Source organism: Lampris incognitus, chromosome 4, assembly GCF_029633865.1.
Source record: "Lampris incognitus isolate fLamInc1 chromosome 4, fLamInc1.hap2, whole genome shotgun sequence".
NCBI classification, from domain to species: Eukaryota; Metazoa; Chordata; class Actinopteri; order Lampriformes; family Lampridae; genus Lampris; species Lampris incognitus.
In genome coordinates this window covers 30,323,957-30,336,456 of record NC_079214.1, presented here as the reverse complement: position 1 = coordinate 30,336,456, position 12,500 = coordinate 30,323,957, and the positions used below count along the sequence as shown (strand labels likewise).

Genomic DNA, 12,500 nt, shown 5'->3' with positions numbered 1-12,500 from the left:
GACAGGTGAATGCAGAATATACAGCTCACCATAAACATACACAGCCATAGGCCCTGCACTTCTCCTTAATCTTATCCTTATGAGGGTGACAGCATGCCCTTAACCTAATATCCTCCTTATCTCCTTCCATCCATGCTTCTCTCATCCTGACTCCTATCCTTTTCTCCATAGCGTTTCTCCCACCATTCCTACTTCTATCCTTCCCTGTCTTAATTCCTTTCACATTGCTTTCATTTCTATCATTTTTAAATTACTTTTAATTAAGTTTCTCTTGTTTTTTTCTACTCTCCTCCTTCACACCACTCTTTTCTTTCATCTTCTCTCTTCGTTTCTACTCCTCTTCCTTTTCTCTTTCCCCCTGCTCTTTTTCCTGCCGCCCATTTTTCTCTCCCACACTTATCCACCTGTCCTCCACATCTCCTGTCCACCCTGCCTCTTGCCCTCCCCTTCATTCCCCACCTCATCCTCTCGCCTTCTTCCTCTCCCCTCCCATCTGACTCCATCTGTGCTGTCACTTAGATCAATCAGTCTGATTGATCACGGCCTAATTGACTATTATTGAGGTTAATTTTACTCTTTTGCACACACACACACACACACACACTTAACCTCACTCTCTCACTAAACACTCACAGACACACACACACATACACACACATACACACAAAATGCTCAAGCTCAGACCCATCCATCTGCCTTCTGCAATACTTCTGACAGGCTACAGATGACTTACACATGCAAATCTCCACCCTGTTTGACCCTTTGGTGTGTACACCCTCTAATTATACGCAGCACAGGCACACAAATAAGATTACTTTCTTTGTGTGTGTGTGTGTGTGTGTGTGTGTGTGTGTGTGTGTGTGTGTGTGTGTGTGTGTGTGTGTGTCTGTCTGTCTGTCTGTCTGTTTCTGTGCTTTGTGTTTGTGTATGTATGCAAGTTAATCCTTGACGAAGGTGAAAAGTAATTGCCATGCAGATATGTTGGCGTGGGGTTGCATTGTGAAAAGGTTTTGCTCTCATTGTTGATGATAGTTTTGATGGATGGACCAACGGATTGACTTACACACTTCTGTTGGTCCGATCACATCCCTGGTAATTAACAGTGGGTTTCTGTCTTCAGAACTTCATGAAAATACTGCTGGAAAAATCAAAGCTACAGTTGTCCCAAGAGAGAATCATAGGCTAAAGCATACATTACATGCTAGCAATGTTGTGGGTTCTTGCAACATGTTTTTGCTTTACATCTTTCCCTTGCTCCCATCTCTCCCCAGTTGTTCTCATCTCCCTGTACTATATGCTTTTCAAATTACAAAATGCCATTACAGACAGTCATTAGAAATATCAACATCAAAGTGTGCAGTGGTTTATTGCCCTCGGCATAGGCTCTCAAACAAATTTTTGGACAGAGGACTATAGACAGTGCTAAATTTGACCCTATGAAAATTTGAACTTTGGAGGTCTCAACCCTGACATTCATAGACCAAACCAAATCAATGTAAGTTTGACCTTAAATATAAAGCTTTTCATGCCGTTTTCATTATAGATTCAAAACTTAATTTCCCTCTTTTCTCCATGTGAGTTATGCTGTTGTCATATCAACACTATGAACAGAGGAGTTAAAGTATGTAATGATGCAACAATTTTGTTTTATGAATTTGTCACATTTTCTGTAATTTCCTCATCAAAACAGGTTGTGGCAGTGAACTCGGCTGGTCATTCTGCCAGCCCATGGGCTAATGGGAGAACAGGGCCTGCCCCGCCTGAGGGTGTAGGAGCGCCCACTTTCCTGCACATCCTTGCAATCTCAGCAGTAGTTGATATCCATCCTCCGGCACAGCCAAATGGCATTATCAGCCTTTACAGGGTGTTCTCACAGGACCGCAACACACACACACTGGTAATATACATCATAATGTACCTATGAGATATTTGTATGGATTTTATGGGGTATGAACTCCACACCCTTACCCCCAACTCAATCCCTATTTTCATTCATTCATTTCATCCCATCATTAGCTCTCGGAGGGTACATCACATCAGCAGACACTCCATGGTTTGCGTCCATACACGCAGTACTGGGTAGGGGTGGAGGCTTGCACATGTTATAAGGTACTATTATTACAAGTTAAGTACTGTTTAGTGCATTGTATGCTATGTACTCTTATATCTGGTCAGCAGGCTGGCCTGGTGGTCTCTGCAACAGCCATGTACTCTTTCAGTGAACAAGACAGTAAATCACATTTGGCTCTAGTAATGCCCAAAATGGGTGATTATGTATTCCTTTGTAAAACACATATACATGTGTTTCTAAAAACACATGTATATGTATTTGTTACAAATTCTAAATTGCTCTTTGCAAAATCGTCACTGCTCTCTACTTGGCACCCTGGATATAGCCTAGATTCTCCAAACTGAAAAAACTTAAGAATTTCATGCATACAGTATCTGTATATTTTCTTAATGGATGTTGTATTTGCCCGGTACAAATAAAAGCTCAGGCATGATTTTTTTTTTCATGAGAACACCGCCATGTAAATTTTGATTCCGGGTGTGTTTCAGTGTTGTGGCCAAGGACCACTGAGTGAGCTCCACACCCTGGCCGCTCCCCCTGCTCAGCAGCTTCCTCCTCGTCCCATTACCACAACGTCCCGCTCTGCTCAGCTGGAATGGGACGAGCCCCTGGCTCCCAATGGACTTATTGAGAGGTAGGGAGAGGGAGGGAGAGTGTTATAAAGAAACACATTTTCAACTTACTGAATTTGGGAGGAGATACTACTAACAGATAGGTGATTAAACACACACACGCACACGCACACACACACACACGCGCATATGCATACACTTCCAATTATATTCATACATTGTCAGGTTTATCCTCTCTCTCTCTCTCTCTCTCTCTCTCTCTCTCTCTCTCTCTCTCTCGCTATCCAGCTATGAGCTACATGTGAGATCATCTTGTCCCCATCCCCCCCAGCCTGTGCCCCTCCCCTGTGCAGAGGGACCAGTAGAAACCTCTTTCTTTGGCAAGGGGCGGAGCTACAATGTCACAGGTAAGGCCATTATGTGATCATTTATCAATTATCATATTGTGGAGGATGATAGAAAAGAGACGAGACCACTTCTCCTTTTGACCACACAGCTCTGGGGTCGTTTATTTCCGCCAACAAACTTCAAGTGAACAGCTTACAATCATCAAAACCTAAACCTCATGTCTACCCACAATCCCCAATGCTGACCCCTAAACCATGTGGACCGTCTCTGGTCCACATGGTGAATATCTAACCTGCAAGTAGGTCACTACACCCCACCCCCAGAATTCACCATAAAAAAAAAATCAATGTGGCGGGGGACAAATAATGCAGCCAAAATCGCTCCTCTTGAAGGGTGTAGGGGCAGGGGGGTGTCCACTCCAAGGGGGCTGGGCCAGTTGAACTGGCCGGTCCAAGTCTAGGTGAGCCAGCTTGAGGCGGTCCACTGAAACCTGCCGGCTTCCCGCCCATGTTCACCACAAAGTTCTCTGCCCCTGCCGCCAGGACACAGAAGGGGCCATTGTAGAGGGGCCGCAGGGGGGTACGATGGGCGTCGTACCAGATGAAGATGTACCCTGCCGACTGCAGGTCCTTGGGGACCTTAGACTGAAGGAGGCCATGCCACTAAGTTGGGACTGGAGTGAAAACGCCGGCGCCATCCTGGAATAGAGCCTGTTTGCGGGCAGCAGACCAGAGTGCCGCGCCGTCCGGGAGAAATTCCCCAGGACCCGCAGTGGCTGGCCGTAAACCAGTTCGACCAGTTCGGCCAACGAGGACTGGCCCAAAAAGCCGCCTTCATCGAACGATGAAATTGCTCATATAAACCGTTGCCCTGCAGGTTGTACACCATGGTGCAGTGGAGCTTCACGAACCCTAGGCTTTCAGCGACTGCAGTCCAGAACTCGGATGTGATCTGCGGGCCCTGGTCAGAAGTGAGGACAGATGGCGTGCCAAACCGGACTACCCAGGCCCCGGTGAATGCCCAGGCCACCTCAGCAGACATGGTGGATGACAACGGAATAGCCTCCAGCCACTTGGTGGTCCTGTCCACCATGGTGAGGAGATGAGTGAAACCATGGGAGGAGGGAAGGGGTCCCACTAGGTCGACATTGACACGGTCGAAACGCCTCCCGGGCATCAGGAGCAGCGCCAGGGGTGCCTTGGTGTGGCGAAGAACCTTGTAGCACTGACACGCCACGCAGGTGCCTACCCAGTCCTTGACGTACTTCCTGAGGCAATGCCATACGAACTTGGCCCCCACCAACTTAATTGACATCTTCACACCTGAGTGTGAAAGGCAATGGATGGCATCGAAAACTCGCCGCTGCCAGCCAGTGGGCACCATGGGCCGGGGCTGACCCGTGGCGATGTCACAGAGAAGCGTGGCCTCGGCGTCGTTGAACACAACATCTTTCAACTGCAGCCCGGTGTTGGCGGTCCGGTAGGCCTGCACTTCCATGTCAGCAGCCTGGTCTGCAGCCATGGCAGCGTAGTCGAGTCCCAAGTGGACAGCCCCCACCACCGCCCGGGGAAGGCAGTTAACGATGAAATGGTCCCTTGCCAGTGACGTGCCAGATGTCTATGGTGAACTCCGAGATGTAAGAGAGCTAGCACTGCTGGTGCCCAGACCGCGGCTCGGTGACTTTGGCCATGGCGAACATCAGTGGTTTGTGGTCCACAAACACAGAGAACTGGCAGCCTTCCAGTAGGAACTGGAAGTGGCAGATGGCGAGAAACAGGCCAAGAAGCTCACGGTCGAAGGTGCTGTACTTCCTCACACTGCTGCGCAGCTGGCAGCTGAAAAAAGCGAGCGGCTGCCAGGCCCTGCCAACCCACTGCTCATACACTTCCCCCACGGCCTAATCCGAGGCATCCGTGGTGAGTGCTACTGAGGCAGTTGGTGATGGGTGCGCCAACAAGGCGGCATCAGCCAGCACAGCCTTAGCATCCTCAAACACCTGGTTTCTCTCTTCCGACCAGTCCACTGGGCCCTTGGGGTTCTTACCCTTCAGAGCCTCATACAGGGGGTGCGTGAGATGAGCCGCCCGGGGAATGAACCGGTTATAAAAGTTCAACATGCCAGGGACTTCACCGTGTTCGGGCATGGGAATCTGGCGATGCTGTCCACATTGTCAGGGAGCGGGGTTGCTCCATGCTTTGTAACCTGGTGCTTGAGGAAGTCAATGGCTGGCAGACCCAACTGGCACTTTGGCGGGTTGATGATGAGCCCATTGCTAGCTGAGACACTCGAACAGCTGCCAGAGGTGGACCAGTTGCTCCGCTGCGGACGTACTGGCCACGAAAATGTCATCCAGGTAAACAAACAAGAACGGCATATCCCGCAGCACAGAATCCATGAGCCACTGAAAGGTCTGCCCAGCCCCCTTGAGCCCAAATGGCATCCTCAGGAACTCGCAACAGGCCGAACGGCGTGATGACTGCCGTCTTCGGCACATCCTGCGGGCAGACCGGCACCTGATGGTATCCGTGCACGAGGTCCACCTTGGAGAAGATGACCATCCCCGCCAAGTGCACGGAGAAGTCCTGGATGTGCGGGACAGGGTAGCGGTCTGGCGTTGAGGCGGCGGTAATCACCACATGGGCACCAGCCGCTGTTAGCCTTTGTGACCATACACAGGCTTTCAGAGCGCCGCACGATGCCGAGGTGCTCCATGTTGGCAAACTCCTCCCTGGCGATGGTGAGTTTGACTGGGTCAAGGCACCGTGCACGGGCATAGACTGCGGGGTCAGTGGTGGTGATGTAGTGTTCCGCTCCATGCTTGGTGACTGCTGATGAGAAGCTGGGCGTTGTGAGGCCCAGAAACTCAGCGAGCAGACGCTGAAATTCATCTCTGGCGGCAAGCACATCGGACAAGCCGATGGGACCTGCCTCCCCCAGCATACATGGGTAGGAGCAGAAGGAGATGGCATCAATCAAGCGGCGGTTTTTAATGTCTACCAACAGTCCATAAACGCGCAGGAAATCCTCACCCAGGAGGGGAATGGACACCTTCACCATCACAAAGTCCCAGACAAACTGCCAACCTCCAAAAACCCCTTCGACATACCTCACGCCATAGGTGCGGAGGGGGGTGCCGTTGGCAGCATCCATGGGGGGGGGCGAATTCACTGGCCATTGCGTCCACTGCTGTCACAGGCAGGATGCTCCACTGCGCACCCGAATAAACTAGCAACCGCTGGCCAGAGATGGTGTCCTGAATAAACAGCGACCTGTCTTCCTGGCCAACGCTCAGGGCTACTACTGAGTGCCGGCCCTGGCTTTTCCGGCCCCGCTGATAGCGTATGGTGCACATTATTGCCTGGCTTTGGCTGCAAACCTAGCATGATAGAAGCACAGCCCCCCTGAGTCCTGCTACTGATGAGAAACTGCTGCCACAGTGACACCTACAGCCTCAACTGGCGGTGGTGGAAGAGTGTGGGCAGGCAGCAGAATGGCTGCACACAGCTGTCGGCTGGCCAGAAAAATCCTGTCAGCCTCCATGGCCAATTCCTGAAAGTTGTTGGTGGTGGACAACTTGGAGCTAGCCAAGGCAGCACGGACGTGTGAGGGGAGCTGACGAAGGAACAGCTGGCCGAAAAGGAAGGCGGGGTCGCACGAACCCAGCATAGTCAGCATCTTGTCCGTTAGTTCCAATGGCTTGCCGTCTCCCAAGCCTTGCAGCGAAAACAACCAGTCCGCCCGCTCCACCTCAGCTAGCTCAAAAGCCTGCAGCAAGTGTCTCTTAATTGTGCTGTATTTATCCATGGGCAGCAGGGCTTGCAGCAGGCCCAATATCCGTGACACTGTAGATGTTCCGAGTGCCGCCATGACGTAGTAGTACTTGGTCTCATCCGTGATGATGTTCCTGATCGCGAACTGGGCTTCGATGTGAGCGAACCAGAAGTTGGGCAGTTTGAGCAAGGCGGCGTTAGCCACTGCCGCTGCACTGGTAGCTTTGTTTTCCATGGCTCTCGTCGGGGTCACCAACGTGGAGGATGACAGAAAGGAGACGAGACCACTTCTGCTTTTGACCACACAGCCGTGGGGTCATATATTTCCTCCAACAAACTTTAAGTGAACAGTTTACAATCATCAAAACCTAAGCCTCGTGTCTATCCACAATCCCCACTGCTATCCCCTGAACCCACTGTCTTAAAGGGACCGTCCCTGGTCCTCATGGTGAATGTCTAACCTGTAAGTCGGTCACTGCAATATATTAATTATCAATAGTTAATTATTGCAAATTATATCCACTAATGATACTATAGGGCACTGGTGCCCAATCATTTGCCACAGAGACCCATGTGTATGCAGGTTTTCATTCCAACCCAACCCTGCGCCATCTGATTTCACTAATTAGTGCTGCATACACACAGCCCTCCTTGGGACATGGTTTGGTACCACTGCTATAAGGCAAGTCTAATAAAAATCACCACCAGTTTTTTTCTTATATGCTGACATCATATTTTTTCATCATATTTGTGCACGTGTATGTGAATATGTATGCGCGCACTTGTTTATGTCTTCGTCGGGGGGTGGGGGGGGTGTTATGATATAGATTTTAACATGTGCATACAATCTTAACTTTTAATATGTTTATATGGTGTCAAGTAAACACTGTTAAACTATTAAGGTCTCCAGCCATACTCCACCTATGAGCTAAGAGTTGCCTGCTTCAACAACATGGGCAGCACTGCCTCCAACTGGACTACTGTAACCACACTTGCAGAGTGTAAGTCTCCGCCTGCCTGCTAACAAACAGTGTAACACAGTGTCTGCCTGTAATTTCTCAGAGGAGTGATGATGGGGAGTTTTGGTTTCACATAAGTCCCAGCTTTTTGTCTCTTACACTGAAACAGTTTTTTTTGGGGGGGGGTTAATGAATATTCATCTTAAATATTGACCTTGTGTTTTGCTTCTTTTTTTTCACCTTTTCTTTGCTACAGTTGCCTTGTTAATACTGTAGTACCCCACAACTGCAAAATAAATCATGGGACAGAGATAATAGCCATGAATGTACTAAAAATAAATCGCACAAGAAGCACGTACTTTGGTTACAGTGTTTGGTTTCTCTGCACTTCTATTCTTTAACATTAAATATGTGTGTGTGTGTGTGTGTGTGTGTGTGTGTGTGTGTGTGTGTGTGTGTGTGTGTGTGTGTGTGTGTGTGTGTGTGTGTGTGTGTGTTCACCAAATATACAATTTACATATGCAAATGCTGTCCATCCTTTTCTTCTCACACCCAGCCCCCCAGTATGTCGCTCCCTTTTCAGTGGGCAGTAACCTGACTATGGTATGGTTGGACTGGGGGGACTCCTTCTCTCTTAACGGGCCCCTGAGGGAGTACAGTGTAACTGAGAACCAGCTGAGGATATATGCTGGTTTCCACAGCTACCTCCATGTACCACGTACTTCACAGAAGAGTAAGAACACACTCACACACAGAATCTATCACAGATAACTTTAAAAGAGTGAGAAAACAAATAGCCAGTCTTTACCAAAAAATAAACAAAACCCAGAAATATTTTGGTGTGCTTCTCATCAAATTGAAAGCGGTTCATGCCCTGTTTTTGACATAATAAACTGGAGCATGATGCTCCAAACAAAGAGAAAAAGGTTACCCAGGTCAAATCTGTCACACCAACCATTTGCCTGTACATATGCTAGGACACCAGTCTTGTGTATTATTAGGTACTATTATATAGATGGCATTCGGATACAGATGCAAAACTGAACACACATTTACATTTGTGCTATAGGCCAAGGGTCTTACTTCTACAATCAGTGTTACAGTAAAAATGTTCCAGCTGTAAAAAGATGTACTTTTTCCTTTTTTGTCTCTCTCAGCTCTGTCATTTCAGGTGACATGCACCACAGGCAGTGGAAGTGCAAGCACTCCCACCATCAGATACAGCCCTGCCATGGGTCTAGGTAATACACAGGCGCACACACATAAATACTGCTTATGCCAGCTTTTTTTTTTTTTTGGGAGCCCGTACCGTTATGAAAGTTCTCTATAGAGGTGCAAGGCCATTACTCCCTTTTTCCCCCTCCTTCTGTATCATCACTCCATCTCTCTCCTAAATCTTTTCTTTTCCTAGGTCCAGTTGAGCCAACAGAAGGCACAAAACAAGGAGTCAGCCTGTCAGGAACCCCAGTTTACTCTGAGCTGTGGTTCATCTTGCTGTTAGCACTTCTGGGTCTGTTTCTACTAGCTATACTACTGGGACTAGTGCTACACAGGTACTGAAATGTAAAACCTTATATGCAGCATGAAAATTATAGTACACATACATAGAGTAGAATAGATGATTAGAATATACATACATACGTATATGTATGTATATATATGTGTGTGTGTGTGTGTGTGTGTGTGTGTGTATATATATATATATATATATATATATATATATATATATATATATATATATATATATATATATATACAGGGTGGCGGGGGGGGCATGTCTAGATCTATTCTATTGTCATAGATTGTCATAGATAGATAGATAGATAGATGGGTAGAGAAAGAGCAGGATAGGGGCAGGGCTCCAGACTAATTTTTCACATTGGCTGCACTTGTGTGCCTAACTTTTTCATTTAGGTACACTAGCACATAATTTAAGTGCACCCAAAATTTTTCACCGCAGTGGAATGGTTACCTCCGCCGATGATGTTGGGTCTGGACTGGACCTTTCAGGGCCGGGGCAGGTGTAATGGGCACCGCAGCATTTTTGTTTGACGAAAATATAATCAGTAGTTTTCTTCATTTTTAATCAACTGTATTTTTTAAGGTTGTGATGTTGTATGAGGAGGAGTACAGGATGCGGTCTCACGCATACAAACATGCCTTATTTTACCCACCCGCATTCCATGGGGACCCACCCTACTCTGGCTCAGATGCTGATGTTCTTACCCTAACCATCTCACCCCTCATGCCTAAACCTAACCAATCTAACCAATGATGGCAACAAGTACTATCCAATTAGAAGCAATCAGAGGCAGTGTAGGATGTCTTTGCAGAATGCTGGTGAGAAAAATCAGGCTTTAGTGTAGAGGAGTTTGATGAGGGCATAGATGGGCCTCGAACCCATGATTTTCAGTTTACAAGACTGATACCTTGCCGCTTGGACACCATGCCTGTACACAGTTGCTCTGCATATGTAAAACAAATTTATAACAGTTTTCCAACATAGCAGGAGTAGTAGGATGTGAAACATAGCAATCTACAGACACCCAATGATAAAACGATTAATGGGGATTGAATATGATGCCATATTTTAAATGACCCCTGGCATTTTAGGGTTTACAGCATTTAGCCCATTGGGATTTTCAGATTAAAAGATTATGTATTTAGACACAAAGCCTTTTGTCGAAATTTTACCTTGGGAGAAGGGCCGTATTTCAGTAAAAGCCAAAAGATGGAAGGTGTGTCATGCTTCAGTGCAGAGATGCTTCCTGAAGGCATGGATGGGGATTTAACCCATGATTTTCAGTTTACTAGATTGACCTCTTGCCACTTGGCCAACTTGCCATTATACATTAGTTCTGCATATCGTCACCTTCTTAAAATAATGGCCTAAGTCATATTTTCAAGTTTTTAAAAAAACAGAATAAACTGAAGCAAATATAGAATATATGATATTTCTTCTTTTTTTTAAATTTATTTCTAATTTTTCCCTTTTTCTCCCAATTTAGTGGCCAATCGATCCCTATTTTAATTCAAACACCCACCCTCATACTGCGTGCGTTCGCCAACTGCATCTCTCCGGCCGGCAGTCTCAAAGGAGACGCCTCGCCACCTTCGTGACAAGGTGACTCCAGGCTGAACCACTGTTTTTTCCGACACACCCAGAGACGCATTCATGTGACAAACACAAGCCGACTCCGCCCCCCTCCCGAAGACAGCGTTGCCAATATTGCTGCTTCATCGAGTCCGGCCATAGTCGGATCTGACGAGACCGGGGCGCGAACCCCAGTCCCCAGTGGGCAACTGCATCGACACAAAGCCGATGCTTAGACCGCTACACCACCGCGGACTGAATATATGATATTTCTTAATCATTTCACACAAAAAGGTTATATGACTATAAATATATGACTATTGACATACAAATAACGCTGTCTATTATTAATTGACAGACAACGTTATTTGTATTCAATTATTCATTGAAAATATGACTTAGGCCATTATTTTAAGAAGGTGACGATATGTAAAAAAAAATGTGAATAGTTTCCCAGCATAGCAGGACTAGTTGCATGTGAATCATAGTGGTCTACAACTTAAAACCTGCTTTGTAAGTTGTGCCAGATGCATGGAGTTGGACAGCCACACTTTGAGTTCCACTATAAGCATATTGGGCCTGATGGATTTCTCTGCTGGGTGGCACAGTGGTTATTGCGGTTGCCTCACAGCAAGAAGGTCCTGGGTTCAAGCCCTGGGGTAGTCCAACCTTGGGGGTTGTCCTGGGTCGTCCTCTGTGTGGAGTTTGCATGTTCTCCCCGTGTCTGCATGGGTTTCCTCCAGGTGCTCTGGTTTCCTCCCATAGTCCAAATATGTAGGTCGGGTGAATCGGCCTTACTAAATTATCCCTAGGTGTGAATGTGTGTGTTTGCCCTGTGATGGCCTGGCGGCCTGTCCAGGGTGTCTCCCTGCCTGTCCCCCAATGGCTGCAGGAATAAGCTCCAGCATCCCTGCAACCCTGAGAGCAGGATAAGTGATTTGAATAATGGATGGAATTGATGGTGGGAAAATTTTTATTTTTATATATTCATTCATTCATTCATCTTCAGCCGCTTCTCCGGGGTCAGGTCGCATTGGCAGCAAGCTAAGTAGGGCACTCCAGACGTCCCTCTCCCCAGCAACACCCTCCAGCTCCTCCTGGGGGATCCAAAATCATTCCCAGGCCAGATTGGACATTTAGTCCCTCCAGCGAGTTCTGGGTCTACCCCAGGGTCTCCTCCCAGTTGGCCATGCCTGGTAAACCTCCAAGGGAAGGTGCCCAGGAGGCATCCTAATCAGATGCCCAAACCACCTCAACTGACTCCTTTCGATGCGAAGGAGCAGCAGGTCTACTCTGAGCTCCCTCCGGATGTCCGAGCTCCTCACCCTATCTCTAAGACTGAGCCCAGACACCCTACAAAGGAAATTAATTTCAGTCACTTGTATCCGTGATCTCACCCTTCGGGTCACTACCCAAAGCTCATGACCATAGGTGAGGGTTGAAACGAAGATTGACTGGTAAATTGAGAGCTTTGCCTTCCAGCTCAGCTTCCTGGCTCAGCTTTCTCGTCACCACAGTGGTCCAGTACAAGGTCCGCATTACTGCTGATGCTACACCAATCCGCCTGTCAATCTCCCACTCCATACCCTCACTCGTGAACAAGACCCCGAGATACTTGAACTCCTTCAGTTGAGGCAACAACTCATCCCCATCCCGGAGGGAGCAATCCACCATTTTTCGGTAGAG

General features: G+C 47.6%; 1 protein-coding gene across 1 annotated transcript in view; it reads left to right on the top strand.

Annotated features, from left to right (window-relative positions):
* ush2a (Usher syndrome 2A (autosomal recessive, mild)) overlaps positions 1 to 12,500 on the top strand; it is a 577,949-nt gene that overhangs the window by 557,662 nt on the left and 7,787 nt on the right. Inside the window, 8 exon segments of the mRNA XM_056279331.1 lie at positions 1,691 to 1,897; positions 2,017 to 2,109; positions 2,560 to 2,705; positions 2,932 to 3,050; positions 7,664 to 7,762; positions 8,277 to 8,453; positions 8,878 to 8,961; positions 9,138 to 9,273. Of these exon segments, the coding sequence (XP_056135306.1) occupies positions 1,691 to 1,897; positions 2,017 to 2,109; positions 2,560 to 2,705; positions 2,932 to 3,050; positions 7,664 to 7,762; positions 8,277 to 8,453; positions 8,878 to 8,961; positions 9,138 to 9,273 (1,061 nt within the window).